Source organism: Pollicipes pollicipes, unplaced genomic scaffold, assembly GCF_011947565.3.
Source record: "Pollicipes pollicipes isolate AB1234 unplaced genomic scaffold, Ppol_2.1 Scaffold_4295;HRSCAF=5057_pilon_pilon_pilon, whole genome shotgun sequence".
Taxonomy (NCBI): domain Eukaryota; kingdom Metazoa; phylum Arthropoda; class Thecostraca; order Pollicipedomorpha; family Pollicipedidae; genus Pollicipes; species Pollicipes pollicipes.
In genome coordinates, this window is record NW_023596461.1 from 8,900,653 (window position 1) to 8,925,019 (window position 24,367).

The 24,367-nt window shown below is 60.9% G+C and overlaps 1 protein-coding gene across 1 annotated transcript; it reads left to right on the plus strand.

Moving 5' to 3' along the window:
* The first annotated feature begins 398 nt into the window (after positions 1-398).
* LOC119096820 (EF-hand domain-containing protein D2 homolog) lies at positions 399-24,334 on the plus strand. The gene is made up of 5 exons (XM_037219781.1): positions 399-499; positions 1,069-1,244; positions 22,805-22,955; positions 23,465-23,599; positions 24,100-24,334. Exons 2-5 carry the CDS (start codon positions 1,075-1,077, stop codon positions 24,235-24,237), a joined length of 594 nt encoding a protein of 197 aa, XP_037075676.1. The 5' UTR covers positions 399-499; positions 1,069-1,074; the 3' UTR covers positions 24,238-24,334.
* The last annotated feature ends 33 nt before the right edge of the window (positions 24,335-24,367 follow it).

The window sequence follows — 24,367 nt, forward strand, 5'->3', positions numbered from 1 at the left end:
AACCAATTAGAGATTTGTAATTACGTAATGTGCCTATTTGCACGGAAATACTACCATTTGCACGTGACCTACAGTATTTCCCCGCGCCTTGCTATACTTGTTTCGCTGTTGGTGTTTCGCAGTCGATGCTTACACCGTTGGATGATATTTGCATTGCTGCTATACGTGTTATTCAGGAAATTCTCTTTGAGGAATGTTGCTTAGAACGTTTGAATTTTACGCATATTTTCATATTAGTGGTACCTCAAAATGTGAAACCAGTCGCGTCATATTTTTCCGCATCAGTGCACGTTACGCCTTACAATCAGCTGATTGCCCTGTAGCAGAAGAGAGAAGTGGCGCCAGAAGTGGCGCGGCCAAGACTTCGTCCAATAAACAATCGAGCGCGCCGCCTCACGTGCATCAGTCTTGTCGTGGCGGCAAGGGTGCGTGCGCGATCGCTGGTGACGTGAAGACCTGGTGTGTTCGCCCATCTTTGTAAAACTTCCTTTTTGCCAAGGTAATTTATCCTGCCTGATATTCATTGGCTGTATTTTCTGATCATTCAGCTTTGAGCTGACTAGTACTTTTGCAGGTAATCTGGTACCTATTCGACGTTTGTGCCTTGCTAAGGTTGATTCAGTCATGTTTTTTTGTGTTTCCTGGGCAACATGAAATTATTCGTCATGCGGGCGCTATCAGTTAAAGCAGCGATGACCAAGGCCCCGGACCATTTGCCTTGGAAGGAGCACGGGTTCGTGTGGTTTCCATATGTAGGCATTTGAATTGGTTGGTTCTGTCGGAACCCACATCTAGGGATTATGCATTTTACACACGCAGGGGCACCGTCACGAGGGGAGGGGCTGGAATGCCGTCACGCCGATTAATTTGCTTGATATTCACATGGCCATTCAAAAATGCTGGTTGTGGTGCCGGCGCCTTACCAACTCTTCTCAGTCTTGTCCGCCAGTGTCTACGCCTACTTCCCGAGCATCTCTCTCTTTCTCTCTTGGACGAAATCATAGTCTCTCATATGTCTCTTGGACATGGACGAAATCACTGTCTGACACTGGGGGCATGTTCTCGCAGGGGACAATGTCGGCGGACAACGAGCTCAGTGCCGTCCTCAACCGACGGTGTCAGATCAATGATGACCTGCACGCCGGCAAGGAGGTCAAGAAGGTTCTGCGGGTGTTCAACCCCTACACCGAGTTTCCCGAGTTCTCCCGCAAACAGATCAAGGAGTACGAGAGAATATTCAAAAAGTAAGTCCATCCTGACGCTCAGAAACGTACATTTTACGTTTGGACCTTTTCCGCTAACTGGGCAGGGTTACCGTGAAAGGCCTCGGCCCACATTGAGCGCTTTTTTATGAATGCCCAAACCATATACCAATTGGTTGATTTTGTGTCTTGCGCTGCCTCCAGCCGATGGTGGAAATTATGACTATTAGTGCTGCCGGCCAATCGTAGGCGACACGGACTAAGGTTGAACAATCCATATTGAATGCTAAATACCGCTGAAAATCGCTGAGGACGCTCAGGGCCGACTCCGCAGGAGTATGCACCTTCAGGTCGACTAGGTTATTTTTGTTATTTTTCGACATCAGCTGACACTCCAAATGGGTACGTGGCTTGTACGTATTATTTGTCATGGAGTTTAAACCAATTCGAAAACAACGGAACGTGATACCGGATAAAAATCCTACAAACACATGCTTGCACAAACGGTATAAGACAAACCTTTTGCTACAAAATTAACTTGGCAGTAACCTGAAAACTTGTCGGATCCGACCTTGACCGACAGCTCGTTCATGAGACTGGCTGCTCGGTATGTAAAGGACCGCTGTCCCGCCGCCTTGTGGCGGGGATGGGTGTTCAGCTAGTTTGCTCATACATGTATGGCCCGTCATCCGCTTCTTAGGTGCGAGCAATCTTGCTGATATGCGTTCTTGTCGAAAGACCCAGTCTACGACACTGCCCGTAGTCAACTGAGGTAAAATCGGCGAAGACGGCGTTTGCGATCGCTCGTGATTCTGGAGCCGTCTGCCTCTACACGGCGTTCTGGTGGCTGGCGCGGCGGCACTGCCGACCTACGCTCACGATCCGCTCGCCCTCCGTCTGGGGCTGGGCCGGACGGCGCAGCGCTGTGCGGAGACGGCTGAGGGGAAGAGTTTGTGTCACTGCCCTGTGGTCCAGACGGCGGCTGGTGTTTTCCTGCGGTGTCCGAATTCCTAAGTTGACGGAGACGGGGATTTGGTTCTGGATCCACGGGTGATGGCAAACGGAGCCTGGTTCGGTGCAGTGTTTCCAGGAAGTCATCGTGTGTCCAGCGTCTTAGACCCTTTTGTGTCAAGGTTAACCTTTATTTCCGAACGTAGAATCCCAACCGGCGATGACATTTGACCCGAATACTCACTCAACTGAGACCAGAACGGTGATACGACTGGATCATTTCGCAGATGACAGTAAGCCGGCTTTAAATGCATCTATTCTTTGTTGGCGCGCCCCGTTGCTGGCGTGTGGTCGTAACATCGGCCCACAAACGAGTGAGCCGAGTTCATCTTGGACCCCGAGAACTGATTTACCAGAACGGGCTAGAAATCGGTGTCCTGGAAAAGCTGACTTGTACCGGCCAGTGATTATCCAGTCGGGCGCTCGGTGACCGGGGGCGGCCGATCGGCGTCTGGCCGATAGTGCTGCCGTCACGGTCCGCTCCCCGCAGCTGCCCGCTGCTGACCTCTGCCCATCGGATGGCGCCCACCTGTGCTCCGGAACGAGCCTGCCAATATCCATCAGTAGGCACTTGAAGACCGTGCCGGCCGACCGGCGCCCCGCAGCAGAATGCCATGTGGAAGTTGGTGATTTGTTTGCCGAAACTCCCGTTGCTTTTTCTGAACACCTGCATACGCAAATTGTGATAACCAGGCAGTTCAATCAAACTATGTAGAGTTTGCCATTCAGAAGTCACATCTTCAGTAAATGAACATATCACATCATATCAGGAGTCAACATATCTTCCGTACGTGAGTTACCCGAATAGTATGGGTGGAGATAATGTGTGGGGCGCCGCTTTCCACCCGATGTCCCGGGCTGTTGAGGGCTGCTGTGAGCACCGGCCCTCTGTTGGCGTGCCGGGGGAGGGACCGGGGCCGGCCGGACGGCAGGCCTCGACCACTCTTATCTCGCCCGTCTTCGTCCTTCCCCGCGTCCCGCCTTTCGAATCGAGCCCCGCGGCCACCGAATTCCCCGACAAAAACCGCCGGCTGGTGGCGGCGGCGGCGGCGCCGGGTGCGCTGTCCCGTCAGGTGCGCGGCCGCGGTCGGTCCGCCTTTCTCGGCCCACTTTCCGGCGCGGCCGTGCGTGGGGAGGGGGCGCAGCCGGCGCGCGCTGCGTCCCATGGGCAGTGGGCAGCCGTTCGGCAGCGCGCTGTGGGCCGGGCGCCCGCTCGACGGCGGGGATCACCTGCCGGGCGCAGACGACGGCTAGCGGACGACCTTGAGCGGCCGCACCCGCCGGACTGGGCGCCGGGCCCGGCCCGGCCTCTCGGTGCCTGCTGCCGCCTCTCGGGTGTCGGCTCGCCGGCTGGAGGGGTTATAGCCCGTCTCTGCGGCCGTATGGCGACCACGTGCCTTTATGGCCCGTGACGCCGCTGCCGTGACCCGCCGAGGACCTACCGTGCGGCCACGTCAGCGCTGGGCCCGCCTGACACGAGACAATCCAACACAGGACGCAGTCCCGCACATGGGCGCGGCTGCGAGCTGGGTAAAAGGAGCTGGCTAGGTCCGAAAAATATATGAAGCATTCATTAGTCAAAAAATAGCAAAAAAATTGGGTTCACTTCCAGCTGGGGCGACAGGGCTCTCAAAAAGCAGAGTCCAAATGCGACCCTTATTTGCAATGTTGCATCACTTTCCCATGGACGCACCCATTGATTAGCTAGTCTGCTTGATGTCCTCCGGTCTTCATGTTACAGCCAGTGCCCGTTGTGGACGGCTCAAAGTTGTACTTTGTACCGTTGCATTCGCTGCATTCTCGGGAATGTGAGAGGATCATATACGGTGATTCATGGGCCGAAGCCGGACCGTTTCCAATATGAACGGCGTGGTTCGCATGCATCTAGGGATATATGCGGAGAACAGCTTGTGCCATAAGCCAATTACCAGTTACTGAAATTCCGTCTTGTTCAGCGCGCTAAGCTCTTTATCCAAAGCTCCAATCATGCCAAACCGTCTGCCCTTGGATGCCATTGCTAAAAATCGAAGGGAGAGAACATGAGAGGTGTGTGGTATCTGGTGTCGAGTCTCGTGCAGCCGCACTGCTACGACCTCTGCACATCCAGCGCCCCGTTACTGGTGCGTGTTTACTGCTCCCCACATCCAGCACCCTTCACTGCAGCAGATGGACTGTTCCGACCTCTCAAATCTAATGGGAGCTCTGACGGCTGGTACAGGTATCCAGCTCTCATCTCCGGTTATCCAGCCTCTACCCGCCCGTCCTGATACTCTGCGCCGAACTACCCATACCCAGCAGCCGCTTCCATCACCAGCATAGGCGCTCTGCTCCTGCCTCCCCGAACGGATCAGCCTCCAGGACTGCAGGCGTTCCACTGCCCATGGTCATCCCTGCCTCGCACCGGCGCCTCCCCCCGGTCTGCCCATGGTCATCCCCGCCTCGCGCCGGCGCCTCCCCCGGTCTGCCCATGTCATCCCCGCCTCGCACCGGCGCCTCCCCCCGGTCTGCCCATGGTCATCCCCGCCTCGCACCGGCGCCTCCCCCCGGTCTGCCCATGGTCATCCCCGCCTCGCACCGGCGCCTCCCCCGGTCTGCCCATGGTCATCCCCGCCTCGCACCGGCGCCTCCCCCCGGTCTGCCCATGGTCACCCCCGCCTCGCACCGGCGCCTCCCCCCGGTCTGCCCATGGTCATCCCCGCCTCGCACCGGCGCCTCCCCCCGGTCTGCCCATGGTCACCCCCGCCTCGCACCGGCGCCTCCCCCCGGTCTGCCCATGGTCATCCCCGCCTCGCACCGGCGCCTCCCCTCGGTCTGCCCATGGTCAGCCCCCTCGCACCGGCGCCTCCCCTCGGTCTGTCATGGCCACCCCCGCCTCGCACCGGCGCCTCCCGGTCTGTCATTGATCGTTGAAGCCCCTGCGCGTGTGAGTCAGCGGGGACGTGCGTCACCGAGCCCCGCCGGCGGCGCGCCACGCATGGAAGAGCTCGGCCACGCACGCGACTGCACGCTCCGAGTCAGCATCAGCCTAGTCAGCCCCGGCGGCGGCGGCGGCGGCGGTGGCTGACCGCCGCCCGCCTGGCTGCGGTCGCGGCGCCGGGTCTGGTCGCCCCGCGTCGGGCGAGGAGCGGCCATCGGCGCCGTGTCGAGTATCGACAGCGTGATCAGGTACCGACCGCAGCCCGCGCCGGGTGCTGTGCAGCGTTACTACGGGGTTAAGCTGGGGCCGCACGTGTCACGCGGGGCGGGTCGTGCTTCCAGCCAAGGTTGGTGGAATAACTCGCCTCTAGGGAGCCTTGCGTTGAGTCCAGGGGTCGGATCCGAGCCGGCAAGTCCCATGGGTATGCCTCGCATGTTCACTTGAACGCTGGCGTTGGATGGCAGTTCCTTCCCAGAACGATGGCTTGGCTCATCCTCGGACCGCTGGAGCACTCCGGCCTTCCTAATACATATGTGAGTGGCCAGTTCCGGGTCATTGGATTGGCCGTACCATAAGGTTTCACCGCGAGCCGATGAGTGCGTCTTGTAAGCTTGACAGCAGGAGGCTGGTTGTGCTGAATAGCACTACAGCGGGGCGTCAGTAGTAGCTGTTTCTGTGGGTTCGGTGAAGCGGCGGTTGCCACAGACAGTCCCCGGCTGCTGTCCGACCGTGCTGGCCGCGTGCAGGCTTGCGTCATGGTAGGCGGAGGCGCCCGCGCCGCCGGCCCGGCCAGGCTTGGCTTGGTCCGGCTCGACTTGACCTGGCTTGGCTTAGCCCGACCCAGCCTGACCTGACCTTACCCGGTTGACCTGGCCTGACCAGGTCTGATCTGACCCGGCCTGACCAGTCTGACCGGACGTGACCCGGTGTGACCTGACCTGACCCGGTCTGACCTGACGTGACCCGAACATGGACCCGGGCCTGTACCCGGGCCCGGCTCGACTGCGGGTCCAGATAGCGGCGGTAGTGTCGCCGCACCCTCGCCTGATGAGCAGGTGGATGTGCCGTAGCCGTATGAAACAGGAGCCGGTCAACGATGAGAGCATAGCGCTGCCGCCGACGCTGAACCACGTTGCGTCAGACGGCCGATGTACTGGCGCAGAGCCGGTAATGATGCCGCGCCTGTTTGTTTTTCATGACTGGCCACTGGGCCGAGCAAGATCGCCCTGATCCCACTGACGGGTGGGATGACCGACGGCCGGCGAGCGGCCGAACGGGAACAGCACCGCCCCAAACAGAGTTAGACAGTTGGATCTTTTGTCTTCAGGAGATGTGATTGCTATTGTCTTGTAGCCAGGGTGATAAATTTGCAGTCATGGCTGACGGTTCCTACCGCTCGACATTTAAGGCTCCCAGTGACACAGGTGGTCGTGAATCATATAATTGTCAATCCCTGATCTTTTCCAGCGGGACTGCTAAACATCGCTTAAAACAAGAAGCTTGTGTATGGATGCACGACACTCTGTAACAAGCCTTCAATGGCTTTCTTCAATTCCGTCGCGGTTTATCTAAAATTGACCCCCCCCCCCGCCACGTACAAAAGCTGCATGTGTAGCCATCGCTCAATATACGGCACAGGGAATGGTGCTTTGATTGCATGCCGTGTGTTGTACGCAAGTATAACAAACCTGGGTAGCTAAGTTCGACGGTTTTCATTGACGCGTAATGACAGTCTCCGTTGAGGAATAAGACTCTCTATGTGACATGATTCAGTGGTTCATGACATGCGAAGTTATCCCCTGCTCCAGAGTGAATAGGTGGTCGTCACGGACGTGCCCTTAAGTGTTCTTAGCTGCGTTGCTTAAGGGAGGCTGCCGGGGCACTTTCACAAGATGATTATGCCACTTAAGTGATACATGCCGTTTTAAGTGTGACGAAATTCGGTTATGATAACGCCATTCATCCAGTTTCTACGGACGTCGCGAGCACACAACTCTACACAGTAACACCTGCAAACTCCACCGCAGAGAATGGGCGCCGCTTCTGTTTAAGTGCCGCGTTGCGCCGTGTGGCTTCTCGAGGAACTCACCCAGTTCCCAGGCGTCGCGCGGCAAAGTATAGGCTTTCGCTGCCGTACCGGAACCGCAAATCACGCATTCCGGCTTGCGCATCGATTCTTGGTGGCGACACGCAGTTTTGCGGTTTGTAGGTGCGCCGAACTTCTTGATGAGTTGCGCAAATCATGGCCTCGGATTTGCCGGGTCTTACCAAGTTTGAATGTTTTACGTTGTGTTATCCTTTTTACTGTTACGGGTGAATGCTGCTGCCGTTCTCTTGAACGACGTTATGCGTCCCGCACAGTCGATGTCAGCACGGCTACAACGCGATCCGCTCGCGTCTCGGGCCCGGGTGTAACGGCCTGTGACGGCCCGCTGATGGGTGTGGGTCGGCAGCGTCTCCCTGGGCCAGTCTGTGCCGCCAGGCGAGCGTATGACACGTAAACAGCGCCACCACTCCCGGTGGACGGGCTCGTGATGACGTGCGTCGTCGATTGACGCCGCCGGGAGGGCCGGTACCGAGCTCCAGCCGTCTCCGGGTGCCGGCACCGAGCTCCAGCCGTCTCCGGGCGCCGGCACCGAGCGGGAGCACAGACACCGGGCACCCGCCGTCTCCGGGCGCCAGGACGGATTCAGAGCAGGGTGCTGTGTTGACCTGAGACCTGTCATGACGTCGTGGGCTGGTCATCGCCGACGGAGCAGGCCCCGGCGTTCGTAATGTGCCGGGGCGGGTCAGAGCTGGCCTGATGGCTGGGACGGGCTGGGCGGTCCGCCTCCTGTCGTCGTCAGGGGCGGACAGCACTTCATCACTGTTGACAAATGGCCGTAGCAGCCGTCCAATCATTTTGCATGTACATTTTCATCCACGTCAATGATATGCTCAGGCTGGTGTGCATGATCTGCAAGCGAGCGGAACACGTAGCTTTCCAGGTGAGGCGTGACGCGACCGGGGCGGTGTTTGTTAGGACCATTCATTGGCGTGCATGCACCGAGAAATAGCTCCAAAAGGCCGCGTAGCGCTGAATGATGGCATTCACTACCTGCTGGTGGTCAGGTCACTACCACGTGGTCACGCTCGGCTCGGCGCGGCGGTGTCGGAAACGCCCTCGGCTGTCGTGGTGTATCGCGCGATGGGTGGGAGGGTCGGTCTTCTGCGGGAGGACGGGTCGGGTGTCTGCCTGAGGAGATGTTTTCTATCCGCTGCGAGTGCAGCCGCCCGTCACAGCGACAGCTCTGCCGAACCGGTGTGGCAATACCTGTCTGTCTCGCCAACACCTAGCGGTCTCAGCAATACCTGACGTTTCGGCTGCACATGACTGGTCTCGATAGTACGCAGCGGTGTCAGCAATGTCTGGCGGTTTCCGTAATACCTGACAGTCTCAACCATACATGACGGGCTTAACAATGCCTGGCATGTGGGCAATACCTGATGGTCTTAATGGTCTGAATGGTCTTATGGTCTTAATAAACTCCGACGGTTTGAGCAATACCCGACGGTCTCAGCGATGCTCGTCGGTGTGGGCAACACATGACGGTCTCGGTGTTGAGCGACATTGTCTTGAAGTACAGAAGCCGCCATTGCAGTTGTGCCTGCCTTTGAGCTCTTTGCGTACATGGTGTGAGCCCCGGGTCGTGGAACGGATTATCTATGTCTGACTAGTTGTTGGGAGGTTTGTTGGATCGCATCCGGACGGTATCTGGGATAATGCCTTTTTATTGCCGTCGCAGAATTGTTTCTTTTAGATTAAGCCATCTGTAATTGGTGGATGCCTAGAGATCAGCCAGCCGCCGCTTGACCGTGGCAGCTGGGACGCCCCACACCAGCTCCCATCCCCACCAGCCGCTCAGCGCGAACAGGCGCCGCACCAGCCGCTCAGTGGCGACCAGGTACCGCACCAGTCGCTCAGTGGCGACTAGGCGCCGCACCAGTCGCTCAGTGGCGACTAGGCGCCGCACCAGCCTCTCAGCGGTGGCGAGGCGTCCCACTAGCCGCCCAGCGGCGGCGAGGCGCCGCACCAGCCGCTCAGCGGCGGCGAGGCGTCCCACCAGCCGCTTAGCGGCGGCGAGGCGTCCCACCAGCCGCCCAGCGGCGGCGAGGCGTCCCTCCAGCCGTTCAGCGGCGACGAGGCGCCGCACCAGCCGCTCAGTGGCGGCGAGGCGTCCCTCCAGCCGCTCAGCGGCGGCGAGGCGCCGCACCAGCCGCTCAGTGGCGGCGAGGCGTCCCACAGCCGGAGATCGGCCGGTGTGTAAGTTTTCTCTTCCGTAGTACTGTAATTAGTTGCATTGGCCCAAGTGACTGGCGTGCTGTATAGCTGAGTTTTCTAGGCCAAGTTGTTAGGAACCGGTCTTGGACGTGGAAAGTCGCCCCTCCTCATCGGGGCAAAAACATCAATCATCAACTTAAAACAAGACCAACAGATTGATGTCGCCCAATAAGGCATTGACCGACCCATGAAAGCAGGCAGCTGACGGGTCGTGTGTGGTATCTGTTTTTATAAGACAAATATGGTTGATATATTCGTGGCTACTGACGCGGCGTTTGTTTGGATGTCTCGCTGGTGTGAAGGGTCGGCCTGATCCAGGATCGGTTGGTGAACGAGGCCATTACTTTGTTGTCAGGTGGTGGGCCCCGGCTGATTGCATCGGTTTGTCTGGTAGTGTAAATAGCACAGTCTTCATGCTGGGGGAGGCACATTAGAAGCGGTTAAGGCTCGTTGCTATTTCGCTCGAGCTACCGGAAGAAAAATGTTTAATTTGTGGCGCCTCTGTACGGGGGCGACTGCGCACCACCAGCAATTAGAAAAGAAAGCGGGACCGTCTCGTCTGGCTCGTGGTGGGGGCATTGAACCTGGCTTGCAATGCCCAGTCCCCACCAGGGTCTGGCATTTTAACACATTGACAGTTACTGGCGACATTTGCCACATCTCTGGCAAGGTCAGTTGTGTAGTAACCTCGGATGGCGTTGTCTATTTTCTGGTAAAAAGCATATTGATATTTCCCAAGAACCAAGTTCTATCATGCAAGACTTCCGTACAGACGTTGAAATCGGAACACTATCCCGTCTGTCCCGGCCTCTTAGATAGACAAGACGCGAGACATCTTCATCATCAGTAAAATAAACAAAAAGGGGGTCCGTAAAACAGACATCAATAGAAGGTACAAAAACCGCTATGACTTGTGCTGCTCCAGTGCGTCAGATAGCGAACCGCCGCTATCTCGGCCGGACCTCGCCGCCTGAGGCGCGCTGAACACCCGCCTCCGGGGCCGCCGCGGACCGGGGCGGTCTCCAGCCTCCGGGGCACCCCGCTGACGTCAGGGACGAGCGAGGCGAGACGGACCGGCGCCGCCCGGGCATCGATTGGGGCCGTGGCAGTGACGCCGCGGCCAGGCGCTGGACTCCGGCCAAGGTCGCGGACCGACGCACTTCTCCGACGCTCGCACCCACGCCCGCTCTGCCCTCGGCTGGCCGGTCTGGCCGGGTCTGGAGCCGCGCTTGTCCTGTTCTGTTCTGTCCTGCCCACCATTGGGGAGCGACACTGTCCGCTCTTCTCGGCAAACTGCTCTGATCTGGAGTCGCCCTGTCCTGCCCCGTCCTGCCCTGTCCTGCCCACCACTTGGGACCCTCACCGCCCGCTCTTCTCGGCAAACTGCTCTGATCTGGAGCCGCCCTGTCCTGCCCTGTCCTGACCTGTCCTGCCCACCACTCAGGACCCTCATCGCCCGCTCTTCTCAGCAAACTGCTCTGATCTGGAGCTGCCCTGTCCTGCCCACCACTCAGGACCCTCACCGCCCGCTCTTCTCGGCAAACTGCTCTGATCTGGAGCTGCCCTGTCCTGTCCACCACTCGGGACTCTCACCGCTCGCTCTTCTCGCCATACTGCTCTGACCTGGAACCGCCCTGTCCTGCCCCGTCCTGCCCTGTCCTGCCCACCACTAGGGACCCTCACCGCTCGCTCCTCTCGCCATACTGCTCTGACCTGGAACCGCCCTGTCCTGCCCTGTCCTGACCTGTCCTGCCTACCACTTGTGAGCCTCACCGCCCGTTCCTTACGGCCTCCCTGGACGTAGAAGCCACGCTGCCCGCCCCGTCTGCCCTTCATTCGTTAGCGCTGAAGCCCACCACTCTCGTCTGCTCGGTGCGCCCGACCGCTGTGCCAATCCAAGCAACGTGTAGTCATTCCTGGACACGTTTTCTGCGATGTTTGTTATTGAATTTCCCACTCTGGCTGCTTCTCCGAAAACTGCGCTTCTGGAGTGCTGCGAATGCATGCAGGGATGTCCGACGTGGGACATGCCCCTCAGCATGTCTCTGCGGGGGCTGTTACCGCTCGTGATCACAGCTGCTCCCCTTGCCTGACCTCCCTCAACATGTACCGCCCTTGAGCAGCAGCGGAGCGCAGCTTTGTTACCCTCAGTTGTTCGGGCTCTCGCTGGGCACACTTGTGGAATGCTTCATGCGGCTCTCAGCAACGAGCACCACCGCCCAAGTGTTTTCAAGGGAGCTCATTTGAACACGTGGCCCACTATAAGGGCATGAGCGACACCATCGTTGGAAATGTTTCTTTCACTATACATGGATACGGCTACGTAGAGTCGCCTGGCCTGGTGTCTGAGTACTCACGACCGGGCAACTGTAGGTGCTCTGCGCCGCACGCTGCCATGTGGTACTGTTTGTGCCGAACAACGCCCTTCGCGCGCTTCATATCAGTGTAATGATGCCTCGTCGTTGCAGCTGCGGAGGCATATGGTGCTTTGGACTGAACGAGCCAGATTGTGACCGGCTGACCGTCACGCGAGTTTGTAATTTGCGCGGCGTTGCGACATCATGTTGCGGGCGGCCGCTCTGCGCCGTGTCAAACGGGCTACCGCGGCCGCGGGCGCCGCGCGAGCAGCGGTGTTTACAGAGGGCCGCGCTGGTTCGGACCGACCGGCCGCATCCGGCCGAGCCGGCCGAGCCGGCCGAGCCGGCCGAGCCAGCCGAGCCAGCCGAGCCAGCCGAGCCAGCCGGGCCAGCTGAGCCAACCGCGCGAGCAGCGGTGTTTACAGAGGGCCGCGCTGGTTCGGACCGACCGGCCGCATCCGGCCGAGCCGGCCGAGCCGGCCGAGCCGGCCGAGCCAGCCGAGCCAGCTGAGCCAGCCGCGCGAGCAGCGGTGGTTTACAGAGAGCCGTGCTGGTTCGGACCGACCGGCCGCATCTGGCCGAGCCAGCTGAGCCAGCTGAGCCAGCTGAGCCAGCCGAGCCAGCTGAGCCAGTCGCGCGTCTCCGGCGGGATGCTCGGCCTCGTCACCGCACTCCGCACAGCGCCTGACCTTCTTCCGAGCTCGGCTTCTGGTCACTCGCTTTTCCTGGCGCGTGCTGCTTGTTGTGTCGCGTAAATTACAGCCTGTGTGAAAATCGCGTATCATGCTGAAGGTAGTATGCGTACGCATTCCTCTTGAAATGGATCGGACTGAAACGGCTCACCCTTGTCATTTCGTGAAGGCTAGGTGGGAATTGCAGTTTCTGTCACCTGCCGTCTGGCCCCGCGAACGGCTAGGCCTTTCAATCAGATCCCAGACAGCCAGTCCGCCTCCCCCCCCCCGCCCCCCTTCCTCCGGGGTAAACCGGTGGGAACTGCGCAGCATTCGGTGGGCTATTTATACCTTACAGAGTGCTGACTCCACGCGATGGAGGTATCGTAGGCGTTCAGCGTGGGTGTGGAGTCACGAGCGCCAGCTGATCCACGAAGTCCGTAATCCCGCCAGCGCGCTGCTTGCCGGGCGCGCGCGGGTGATTCACGGGCATAGCAGGGGGACTGTCGTGTCGTAGTATGGTGTATGTATGTCGTAGCACAGCAGCCGCAGCGCTGCCGGGCTCGTCATGGTCGGGGGAGGGGAGGGGGTCACTGTGCGGCGGTCCCAGAACTGCAGACGCGCCTCGTGCCGCCGTCCGTGCGCCTCCTCCCCGACACCGACAGCCAGTCGGCGACGCGGCGCGCCCGGCGCGCCGGCCCCGTTCCCAGGTGGGTCTGTGACGCCGCGACCTGACCCGCCTCGGCCGCCCCGGCCGCCCGGGTCGGCTTTCTCGGGGTCCGCCACCGCCCAGCGCGTGATCGGCGCTGTGTGTGTGATGCAGCCCCGCGACGGGCTTACTGTTTATCGACAGCCGGCGGCGCCGGCGCCGCCGACGGCCGCGTGATGGATAGTGTTTACTCCGTGACGTAAACGACGCACACGCACCCGACGGAAGTGTGAACGCCGGCCGGAGCAGGCGACGACGCGCCGCCAAGGCCGCCGCCGACCGTGGGTCCGTGACGGAGCAGCAGCCCTTTGTCGGTCGCGGAGTTTTTCCGTTACGGAGCCGCCAGACTGACTCTTTGGCAAGGCCAAACTGCTAAGCGGTGCCGCTCCCCATTGTTAGGATGGCGTGATTCAAAAGGACGGTTCCACCCGAGCTGACATCTTATCTAGAGCAGCCAGCCGAACCAGGAACTGTTGCCCCAGTTTTTGCAGATTACAAACGGCGCACTGCAAGAGTGAAAGCCTTAAAGTACACATTGATCCAGTCGTCTGGTCTGCGGCGTAGCTACAAAGCAGAGCCGCTGAGCCAGATTGGCTCAGTGACCTTGGCTGACCCCAGAAGCGACTTCGCGTGTGCGCTGTTCGGCCGACGTGACACGTGCCGGCGCCGGCGGCACTGATTCTCGCCCACATTCTCCGTTTCCGGTGTTGGGTTTTGCGGGGCGCTGCCCTCGGCTGGGGCCGCCCCGCCCGGCGCGTGCGTGCGCGGAGCCGGCGGGCTGACCGCGCCTGTGGCGCGCCGTCAGCTGGTGACACGAGCTGCAGCTGGTCACGACAGCCGGTGACGCGAGCTGCAGCTGGTCACGACAGCCTGTGACGCGAGCTGCAGCTGGTCACGACAGCTGGTGACGTGGGCCGCAGCTGGCCCCGACAGCTGGTGACGTGGGCTGCAGCTGTTCACGGCAGGTGCACCGCCGGCCGCCGCCACAGCCGCCTCAGTCGCCATCGTGCCGGGGCTCGGGCTGCCCTGCCGGCAGCGCCGGAACTACGCCAGCTGCTCAGCTCAATCCCGCACGTGCAGGCAGTGGCCGGCGAACTGAGAAAGAATCTAACGAAACCAGTACGGAGAGGAATCACGAACAGAGCAGAAGCGGCAAATTCATTAGGACTTTTATCACACGTCGTGTGACTTGAACGTCGCCGTGAAGTGAGAAGGTGTTGATATGTTCTGGAACATAGTTCCACCATAGATGCAAAACATTTCCCAAGCTATTTCTCAGCCGGCTTAGTTTGTTGGACGGTAAGGTGACATCGTTCACCGGCACAAACAGTCTTAAGCGTGCATAGTCAGTCCGCACCCGGTCCCGGTCGCTCACGCCGAAGCCGGGCGTCTCGGGGGGGGGGGGGGGGGGGGGAGGGGCGAGCAGTCCCATAAAGTCGTGTTAAGAAGCCGGATTCCCGAGGCGGAACTACGCACGTACGCGGTTCTGGACTGCGCTGTGTAATCATGCGAGTCGAAATCAAGCCGATTTATTTTTAGTTCCTCAATTTTTGTCAACTGGTAGGACGCGCCTGTCGCGCCGAGTTGTCCCGGCTCACTGAGCAGGTGTGTCACTTTCTAAAATAAATTGGAATGCTGAGCCGATGAGGCTGACCTCCTGACCGTCAAATTATGGTTTCCTGACGACTTTTGGTAATCCGATTTTTTTTTCGTCAATTCCGAAACTACTTTTCTGCGGAGGAACGACGTTCCCTTTCACGGTAAAATGATGTTTTTGGGGTGGGAACTTCAGAATGGGCGTGTAATTCACAGAGAAAGCGTTCTTCAGTAATTAAAAAAATCAGAAGTGTGTAGGTCATCGCTTAATCTGCATCATCCCAGGCTCAGGTCACCCCCGGCCCGCCGAGGCGACCGTCCTGGCGAGGTCAGCTGGGAAGGGCGCCGGCCGGGGCGGGCCGGGGCGCCAGTGAAAGCAGCGCGCGCTCCCTGAGAAAGCGACGCGCGCGTTCAGCGACTGACCCCAGGAGGTCGGCGGCCGGCGGCGCCTCTGACCCGGCCCGGCCGCCACACGCGCATCAGTCCGGCCCGCACCGGATGGCGGGGTGTCGGCCTGCACCGCCGGCTGACCTCGGACAAGTTTCGCTTTGTCTGCTGATGTGTGGCATAATCTGCTGTCTGGGTGCAGATGAGTGGTGATCGTGGGTATAGCTTGTGTCAAGCAGACGGTGACAGCGAAGCCGGAGTAAAGCACATAACCACTGTGCATGCATTGCCTGTGTTCAGTGCCGCGGATCAGGCAGACGACAGAACATCAGCCATGATGCGGCAGTCAGCTCTTTAGTTTTTATCGCTAGTTTCTCTTTCTGTTCATACTATTCCTAGCAAAAAGAAGAGGCAATAATTACAGCGATGTTCGTGGAAACGTGAGATCCAGCGGGCTTAACAGCCCAACACTGGGCTGGTCGTGATTTATGCTGGAAAGTTACTTCTGTATTACTACTCACATTTGCTGAGTGTAGCCGTCAGCGCGCCGGCGATTATCCGGGCGTGCCGACGGGTCAGTGTCTGGTGCGGACCGCCGTGCAGTATGGATTTACTCTGCCCAGGCGGCAGCCGGCCGCTGGCGGCCGCCGCTGTGTGCCGCTGTCAGGGACGGCGCGTCGGCAGCTGCTGTGTGTGACACTGGCGGGTACGGCCGCCGCTGTGTGCCGCTATCAGGGGCGGCGTCGGCAGCTGCTGTGTGTCACCCTGGCGAGCACGGCCGCCGCTGTGTGCCGCTATCAGGGGCGGCGTCGGCAGCTGCTGTGTGTCACCCTGGCGGGCACGGCCGCCGCTGTGTGCCGCTATCAGGGGCGGCGTCGGCAGCTGCTGTGTGTCACCCTGGCGAGCACGGCCGCCGCTGTGTGCCGCTATCAGGGGCGGCGTCGGCAGCTGCTGTGTGTCACCCTGGCGAGCACGGCCGCCGTTGTGTGCCGCTATCAGGGACGGCGCGTCGGCTGCTGCTGTGTGTTACACTGGCGGGCACGGCCGCCGCTGTGTGCCGCTATCGGTGGCGGCGCGTCGGCAGCTGCTGTGTGTCACCCTGCCGGGCACGGCCGCCGCTGTGTGCCGCTATCAGGGGCGGCGTCGGCGGTCGCTCCGGAAGCGGTCACGCCGGGCGCCCGGCGCCGGTGGTCGGCCTGGCCAGTGAGTCAGCCCGAGCCGGCGCGCACGTGTGACCGGCCGCCGCACCTGACCGGCAGCTAATCGCCGACCCCCGGCCGCTGAGCGCCGCCCGGTGGCGACACCGGCCGCCACATGTGCCGCCGACGCTGCAGCGGGGCGTGACCGGTGATGCCGCGGGCTGGCGGCCCTCGCGGTCAGCTCGGGACGCGGGCGGCAGCCGGCGGTCGGCAGCCCGGAGCGCCGCGCGCCGAGCGGTCCGCGCCCCGTGGCCTGGTCAGGTGACGGCCGGACGTCACGTGACCACCCGGGCTGGACGGGCCCCGGCCCCGTCCAAGGACACATGACCAAACACGGCTCGGTCCCGAGCTGCGGACCGGCGCTGGCCGGTCCTCCTGCACGGGGCACGGCCGGCCGGGCTCGCCGTACAAACCCGCCGTCCAGTGGATGCTCGGCCTTGAAATGGGCTGTTAGTTACGCGTTTGCGGTGTCTCGGCCCGAGGAACGTCGTGCTGTCAGAGCCCATCTTCTGGCAATGTGCCGTGCAGCTGACGCGACGCGCCGTCGGCAGTGTCGGGACCACGGAAGCGGAGCCCGAGGCCAGCTTCGCTCCGCCGCTGCACGTGTATGGAAATGCAGTGTAGAAAGTGTCCTGGCAGGCCTCCACCGAGTTGCATGTCAACTGACTTGAGCACTCCGTCAAAGAAGCTTCCGCACTCTTCCGACGTGCAGGTGATATCGGAGTCATCGCAGCGTGGATTGAAAGCCTGCGTCAACAATCGCTTCCGGCCTGCCACTGGTTTCTCGTCCGGCTATCGCATGTTTGTTTTAAGCGAGCTCCCAGGTGCACGCCCCGTGCTATTGGTGACTCCATCGGCAGCTGACGCGTCATTTGTGAGCGATTAGTCGCTCGCGCGCCGAAACCAGAACAGGGACAGACGTGCCGGCCGTTATCACGCTCGAGCCCTCAAACCAAGCTCCGAACTGGCCCGCCGACGTCTGAGGTCCGTTCTGGAGGTGTCGGGCCGTTCTTCAGCGGGGTTAGCCGCCGTGGGCTCGGGGGGGACAGCGGACGGCAGGGTCGGTGCTGTCCCGCCCAGCTCACCCCAGTCGGACTCGTGCCGAGCTGCCGAGCCGAATGGAGCTGGCACAATAGACGCGTGCCTGGCCGGGCCGGGACAATGCGCGCACAGCGCCGCAGGAATGCCGAGCGAGCGGGCCGGATCGTAGTCATGAACGGGTCGGGATGGGCGGTCAGGTGGCGCGCCGCTGGCAGCGGCCGGCCGGCCGGCCCCGGACGGCTCGTCTTGCGCCGTGCCGGGTGCGCGGCGTCCCCTGGCCAGCCCCTGACCGTCACCGTCACCGTCACCGTCACCGTCACCGTCATCGTCATCGTCATCGTCGCCGTCACCATCACCGTCACCATCACCGTCACTGTCACTGTCACTGTCACTGTCACTGTCACTGTCATCGTCATCGTCGCCGTACCCGTCACTGTCACCGTCACCGTCATAATCACCAGTCACTGTTACCGTCACCGTCACCGTCATCGTCACCGTCACCGTCACCGTCACCGTCACCAGTCACCAGTCACCCGCTATCTGATGGTAGCGGGTGACTGGCGGTGTGCCGGTCCGGTGCCGCCACCTCAGCGCGGGGCCAGGACCTGGTGTCGTCCCGTCCGCCCGGTGGTGTGTGGTAATGCTGGCTCGTCACGGGGGACGGGCTCAGGGGGAGGGGTGACACGCTCCACCGGTGGGTGCTGTGGGCAATCGTGGACGCGACTTTTCGGAGCTTGCGGGTGAAAAGTGAATGCGTCGGCGAGCTTGGATCGTGCGGTGGCGTACCAAGGAAAGAAGGTGCTGAAATGAGTCGGATTTTTCGGTCCTCTTTTAGCAAGGAATCTGGGCGGGTTTCCAGCTGCAGTACAATCCCTTACTAGGGAGGTAAAAATGTGCATTGCTGTAGAGCATTAGAAGCGGGTCCACCTTAAAGTGGTTCGCGCTCTGTTAAGTTATCATGCGCTCTGCACTGGTATGCCACCTGGGCTCTCTAAGTCGGGTTGCTGTAAACACGGCCCAGTTTTTGTTCTTCTTTCGGCTTCGTGGTATAGAGCAGCAAAGGCACTTTTATGTTCTTCTAAGTAATACCATTACACATGCTGTTAAAGCTGGACTGAGTCTGTCGGTAACTGGGCCTGAGCACTGACGACAAGGGACTCTGTCGAGACAGACCAACGGGTGTAACCAGGCGCCAGTCAACTCCCATGGCTGTCCCCCTTCCTCTGCAGTTCCCGCTGCCCGTTCTGTGTCAGTAACCGAACGCGGCGCACACAGCGGCGCTGTGATCCGCCGCATCTGCCTGCGAGCGCCACTGAAGGCCCTGAAGCCGTTCCGGAGCGCGGGGTGTGCTCTGGCGGGGTCATGGCCCCTGCCCGTGACCGGGTCATGACAGCCACTGCCGGCGGGGTAGGGGGCCTTCCTCATACCGGGGTCGCCTGTGAGTGTTGCGGTGCAGTGGTGACGCGCAGAACTCTTTTAAAGAATGGAAAAAGGCATGTTTCGTGCTTGCACGACCTTACCGGAGGGACTCAGCGAGGCGGAGCCACGAATCATTTGTACCTGCTCATGAGAAGGACGATGATGCGGCGGCGGCGGCGACGTCTGACGTGTGGTAGCCCTCACGCTCGTTGTTGACGCGTTCAGCCGCTCGCCCGCGGAGTCCTCGGCCAGAGCGGAGACGCGACCCCGCCCAGCCAGCGTTCTGCCCTGTTCCCCCCGCAAGTCTGGTGACCGACTGGAAACGCTGAATGATGAGCCGAACTGAGCCGGCCGGCGCGGCGCCCGGGCCGGGCCGGGTCGAGCCGGGCCGGGCCGAAGCCAGGGGCCGGCCGGGCCGGACTGGGCTGGGCTGGGGCTTGGGCTGGGCTGGGCTGAGCTGGGTTTGAGGTCGCTCCAGCGATCGAGCCGAGCAGGTTGTCTGGCATTGGGCGGTGCCCGCCCCGGCGGGCGGCTCAACTGCGATCCCATCCCCGCCACTGTCGGCACGGGTGCGGTGGCGCCAGGCGGCGGCGTCAGGCACGGCTGACGCCCCGGCCTCTGGCGCCCCGGCCTCGGGCGCCGCCGGCGGATGTGCTCTGACGAGCGACGCGGCCGAACCTGTGGCGTCCGTCTCGGCAGCAATGTCAGCGTTAGGCGCGGTCGAACCTGTGGCGCCCGTCTCGGCAGCGGCGCCAGTATCGGGCACGGCCGAGCCTGTGTCGCCCGTCCCGGCAGCGGTGTCAGCGTCGCGCACGGCCGAGCCTGTGGTGCCCGTCTCGGCAGCGGTGTCAGGGTCAGGTCGCGGCCGCCGGCTGCTGATGCGTGCCGGCCGCAGCCCAGAAGCAGGCGTTCGGCACTAAGCTGGCATCGGCCGAGTGCTCGGATATCTCGACGTTTGGAGTTGCACACATCCCGCCACCATGGATTCCCAAACGGGTCCTCTCGATTAATATCTTGCCATCCGGGCCGCAGCCTGGGAAGCCCTGGCGGTCCGTCCGGGACCGCAGCATGAAAACTTGTGATTCGACAGTACTTGCAGCCGGTCCTAAATCAGTATCGGCGGTACTGGAGCGGGCGCCTTATCTGGGAATGTCGGCACGTAGTCGCAACCAGGAAATATCGACCTGTGTTGAACGCATAAGGCAGGTAATGTTTCGGTGCCAGCCAACCTTTCCGGTTTTTTGGCTCGCACCCCCCACATACAAGCCGGTCAGACAGGAATGGCGTCAGACTTCGGTAGGGTCGGGCCGACAGCGGATCATGGCTCGGTCGCCGGCCGCCGGCCGTCGGCCGCTGGACCGGGGCCGCTATCGGTGCCTCGTCCGGTGCCGGCCCGACACCCGGCCGGCCCGGCCGCACGCCGCGCCGACGACGGCGGCCTCGGGTCACTGGCCGCCGATCAGCAGGGAACTTTGCTAGGTCAGCGGGGACCCGCGGACCGGTGTAGGATTGAGGACGCACCCCGTCTTGCCGGTTGTCGTCGGTGTCTTGCAGATCATCTGACTCGGTTTGCTCGGATGCATGTCCCCGCTGAGGGACATGTCAAAATAAAGTCACCACATTTTCAGTTGGCTGCCCTGCAGTGCCGGATTCTGCGGCGATGACGGGGTGGCCCTGTCCGTCTTCGAAGCATCGCAGTCAGCACAGTCGATAGCGCCGCGGCTTCATGCCAGCTGGGCAAGCTAACCTCGTCCGGGCGACTGCGACATGACACGTCTCCGCTGCTAACACCTTCACAGAAGCGGCGACGGCCTCGGAGCCCGACGGATCGGGACGTGGGACGTGGCTGGAGTGTTTGTGTGAGGATACAGCTGTATGCAGCGTGTACGGATCGTCGCGGAAGTGTGTGCGCGCACAAACATTTAGTGGCGTGTCTGTACACAAGGAGGTACGTGAGGCAAAACACGGGCGGGTGGGATGCTTCTCACTCGTGACCTTCATTTCACGGGTCACGTCAGAGAACGCAGAAGAGTGCCCTCAGTAGTGGTCGTACTTCGCAGCGATCGCTGCAGCGAATTTTTTTGCAGTGCTCCGACAGATTTTTCCTAAAAAGGACAGCTTGCAAATTTATAATCAGGGCAATGGGGTGTGTTTGGCAGATCGTCGGTCATCCATCTTTCGATGATGTTCAGCCCTGGACAATGGGGCCCAGTACTCTCACGTCATGTGGGCTGATCCCCATCTCGCGGTGACGCACCTGCAGTCACTGAAGCACGCGCGGAGAACACACACAATTGCTCGGTTCAGCGGCGCGCGCCTTACCGAAACGTCAGCACTTCTGCTCTCCCGGTGAAGCCGGGGCGAGCCAGCGTCGGCGCCGGGTCACGCCGCTCCGGTGCACCTTCCGGTGAGGCTGGGGCGAGCCGCGCCAGCCTCAGTGCTGGATCATGCCGCTCCGGCGTACCTCCCGGTGAAGCCGGGGCGAGCTGTGCCAGCCTCAGTGCTGGATCATGCCGCCCCGGTGTACCTTCCGGTGAAGGGGTGCCGTGCCAGCCTCAGCGCTGGATCACGCCGCTCCGGTGCACCTTCCGGTGAAGTCGGGGCGAGCTGTGCCAGCCTCAGTGCCGAATCACGCCACTCCGGTGTACCTTCCGGTGAAGTCGGGGCGAGCCAGCCTCAGCGCCGGTTCACGCCGCTCCGGTGCACCTGCCGGTGAAGTCGGGGCGAGCCGTGCCAGCCTCAGCGCCGGATCACCGGCTTCGGCGGTGACGTCGCAGGCCGCTCGACGCACGGGCATCGGTGATGTTCGCCGTATCGGTGCGCAAACATTGATAGCATAAACATCCGTGGTCGTATGTGGTCGGCAGTGTTGACGCCGCGGCTTGGCGCTTTAGGCTGGGAGCGGACAGCCGTATCGGGTCTTCGGCCTGGTCAGTCAGCGTCGGTCGTCACCGCCGGCGCGGCACTGACCTTCCCTCCCCCAGGCTCGCTCGTCAGCGGCGGGCATCCATTCACACCGGATGGGATCGGTTCCTTTCTCACCGGAAGACTGCGCGGCCGCGTTGCCGGGAGGTGTGGCCGCTCGGCTCGGCTGGACGGCTGAGAGAAGGGCCGCTCGGCGGGCGGCCGGGAGCACGCGCATGCGGAGACCCGACACCGGACCCGGGGGCCGGCATCGCCTCCAGGAATATACGGGCGCGCGGGGCCGGTGTTGAGCGGCGCACCTGCCACGGCGCTGCCGCTGTCCGACCCCCCGTGTCGGGGCCGAGCGGCACTCCGATGCGACCCCGCAGCTGTGTGCGTCGTCTCGGCAGGGGGCAGCGCCCGCTGGGGGACGGCCGCCGAGAACAGTCCTTACCAGCAGTGCGTCGGATACGTCTCGGGGGAACTGCGCTGGATTTGTCGGCGGCCGAGGTCGGGTGCTTGTGATGGCAGATTGAATCCACTCGCTTAAAGACGCATGTCGTTGTCACCTGTGGCAGGACCACCGGGAGATGTGAGGCAATTGAAGGCACATGAAACACCTAAGGTGGAACCTTTCGTCGGATGGTGTTTTCCGAAGCTAGTTGCTTCCATTAAGCGTTAGATGGAACAGTAGTATTTGGCGCGAGCGATCCATGAGAACGATCATCGGCAAGAAAAAGATAACGGTTCTTGAGATGAGTTGGTGTCGGCGTTTACGACTTTTTGCCAGCGTGCTTTGCTTTACGTCAACTTGATGTTTCCTGCTGTTTCCGCGCGGCGGTATTCACATGTTTTTTTTTAATTTTGCCGAAAGATTATATGGATCGTCGATCTGGAACATGTGGACAAGTTGTGGTCGGATCTGGAGTGTGCATTTAGCTATGTTCGCGAGCGACATTTAGGTGGCATTTTGTACAACAGTGGCACATGAGATGCGACGCCGCCACAGTGTCAGAAAGAGAAGCGTGAACTCGTCAGTCTTCTCACCAGAAGCCTCTGATGTCCCACAGATACGACGAGGGAAACGATGGCTTCCTGGACTTGGAGGAGCTGAAGAAGATGATGGAGAAGTTGGGAGCGCCGCAGACGCACATCGGCCTGAAGCAGATGATCCGCGAGGCCAATGAGGACGAGAACGTCACTAAGATCGGCTTCAGAGCGGTAAGATCAGCCTCCGCCCTTATAATCAAGCGCCCGACGATACCTCTGGTGGTAACGACGTTTTCCAGCAATGGACAGCTCAAACGGTATTAGAACTTCCCGACGCTGGGCACGGCTTTGAGGCCCCTTTTGCTAAGTAGCAAGCATCGAGCGTTGTGCTAGATACTTGCTCGCTTTGTCCTCGGCGCAAATTTTGTGGCCTAGCAGCATTCAGACTGATTCAAGGGAACCCCTCTTGACAGCTGTGGGTAATTTCTGGACGCCCGTGACCGCCGCCTCAGCCTTTGCCTGTTGAGTGAGCTGTTCTTCACAGAGCCGTTGCTTTGTGATGGTATGTGTGATATCTGTTGGCTCTGCCCTCGGCGGTGGCTTTGCGGTCAAGCAACAATCCGTCTAATTCATGGGGTCTCCCTCCTCCTCTTGACAGCCACGGGTGATATCCCGAGACCCATGACACGAACTGTCGCACCAGCCTGTCTGAGCGGCTAACGTTCCCTGCCGGCCGGCAGTTTCTGACAGTGTTCCGCCGGGCGGCGGCCGGCGAACTGACGGCTGACTCGGGCCTCAGTCAGCTGGCTAAGCTCACCGAGATCGACGTCGACGAAGTGGGCGTGGCTGGCGCCAAGCAGTTCTTCCAGGCCAAGGTGCGTCCGCGCGGTGGCGAGCGCCGGTTGGAGGGCCGGCGCCGTTCAAAGGGCCCACGCTGTTCAAAGGATCAACGCCTGTGGGATAGCTGGTGCCGGTCGGAGGTCCGGCGCCGTTCAAAGAGTCAACACTGGTGGGATAGCTGGTGCCGGTTGGAGGGCCACCGCTGGTCGCAGGACCACTACCGGTCGGAGTGCCGGCACCAGTTGGAGGGCCAGCACCGGTCGGTGGGCTGGCGCCCGTTTTCATCATGCTCTCGTACTGAGTAACAACATGATTTTGCCTGGAAAGATACGTTATGAAACATTTTGAGTTCTCATGTGCTGCGTTTTGGTCTGTACAGCAGCCGGTTCACAGTCAGATCGTCGGCGAGTCAGTATCACTCATCTGTTCGTTGGTGTGTCAGTGTTACCCATCTGCGCGCGGTGTGAGCCCGGTGTCGCTGGACAGCTGCGGCCGGACGCTTCCGCCGAGCTGTACCTGCCCTGTTCCTCGACAGATCTCGGAGCTGGAGCGCGACAAGAACTTCCTGGAGGAGATCCGCCGCGAGGAGGAGGAGCGCCAGCGACAGGAGCAGGAGCGGCGCGAGCGCAAGGCCGAGTTCAAACAGAGGGCGGCACTGTTCAACCACGCCTAGCTCAGGTGGCGCTACCGTCGGGATGCGTGACGGGAAGTGCACTCGTGGAGAGCGTGTGATAAGCAATGCGGTGTTTATCTTACTGTGTTTTTGGGAGGGGAAGTGCAAATTTAAATGAAAACGGACATGT

Excerpts from the sequence above, each read along its gene's own strand:
- LOC119096820 (XM_037219781.1), top strand. The coding sequence starts at position 1,075 with ATGTCGGCGGACAACGAGCTCAGTGCCGTCCTCAACCGACGGTGTCAG. Across the intron at positions 22,956-23,464 it reads CTAAGATCGGCTTCAGAGCG|TTTCTGACAGTGTTCCGCCG; the intron begins GTAAGATCAGCC and ends GCCGGCCGGCAG. Across the intron at positions 23,600-24,099 it reads AGCAGTTCTTCCAGGCCAAG|ATCTCGGAGCTGGAGCGCGA; the intron begins GTGCGTCCGCGC and ends GTTCCTCGACAG.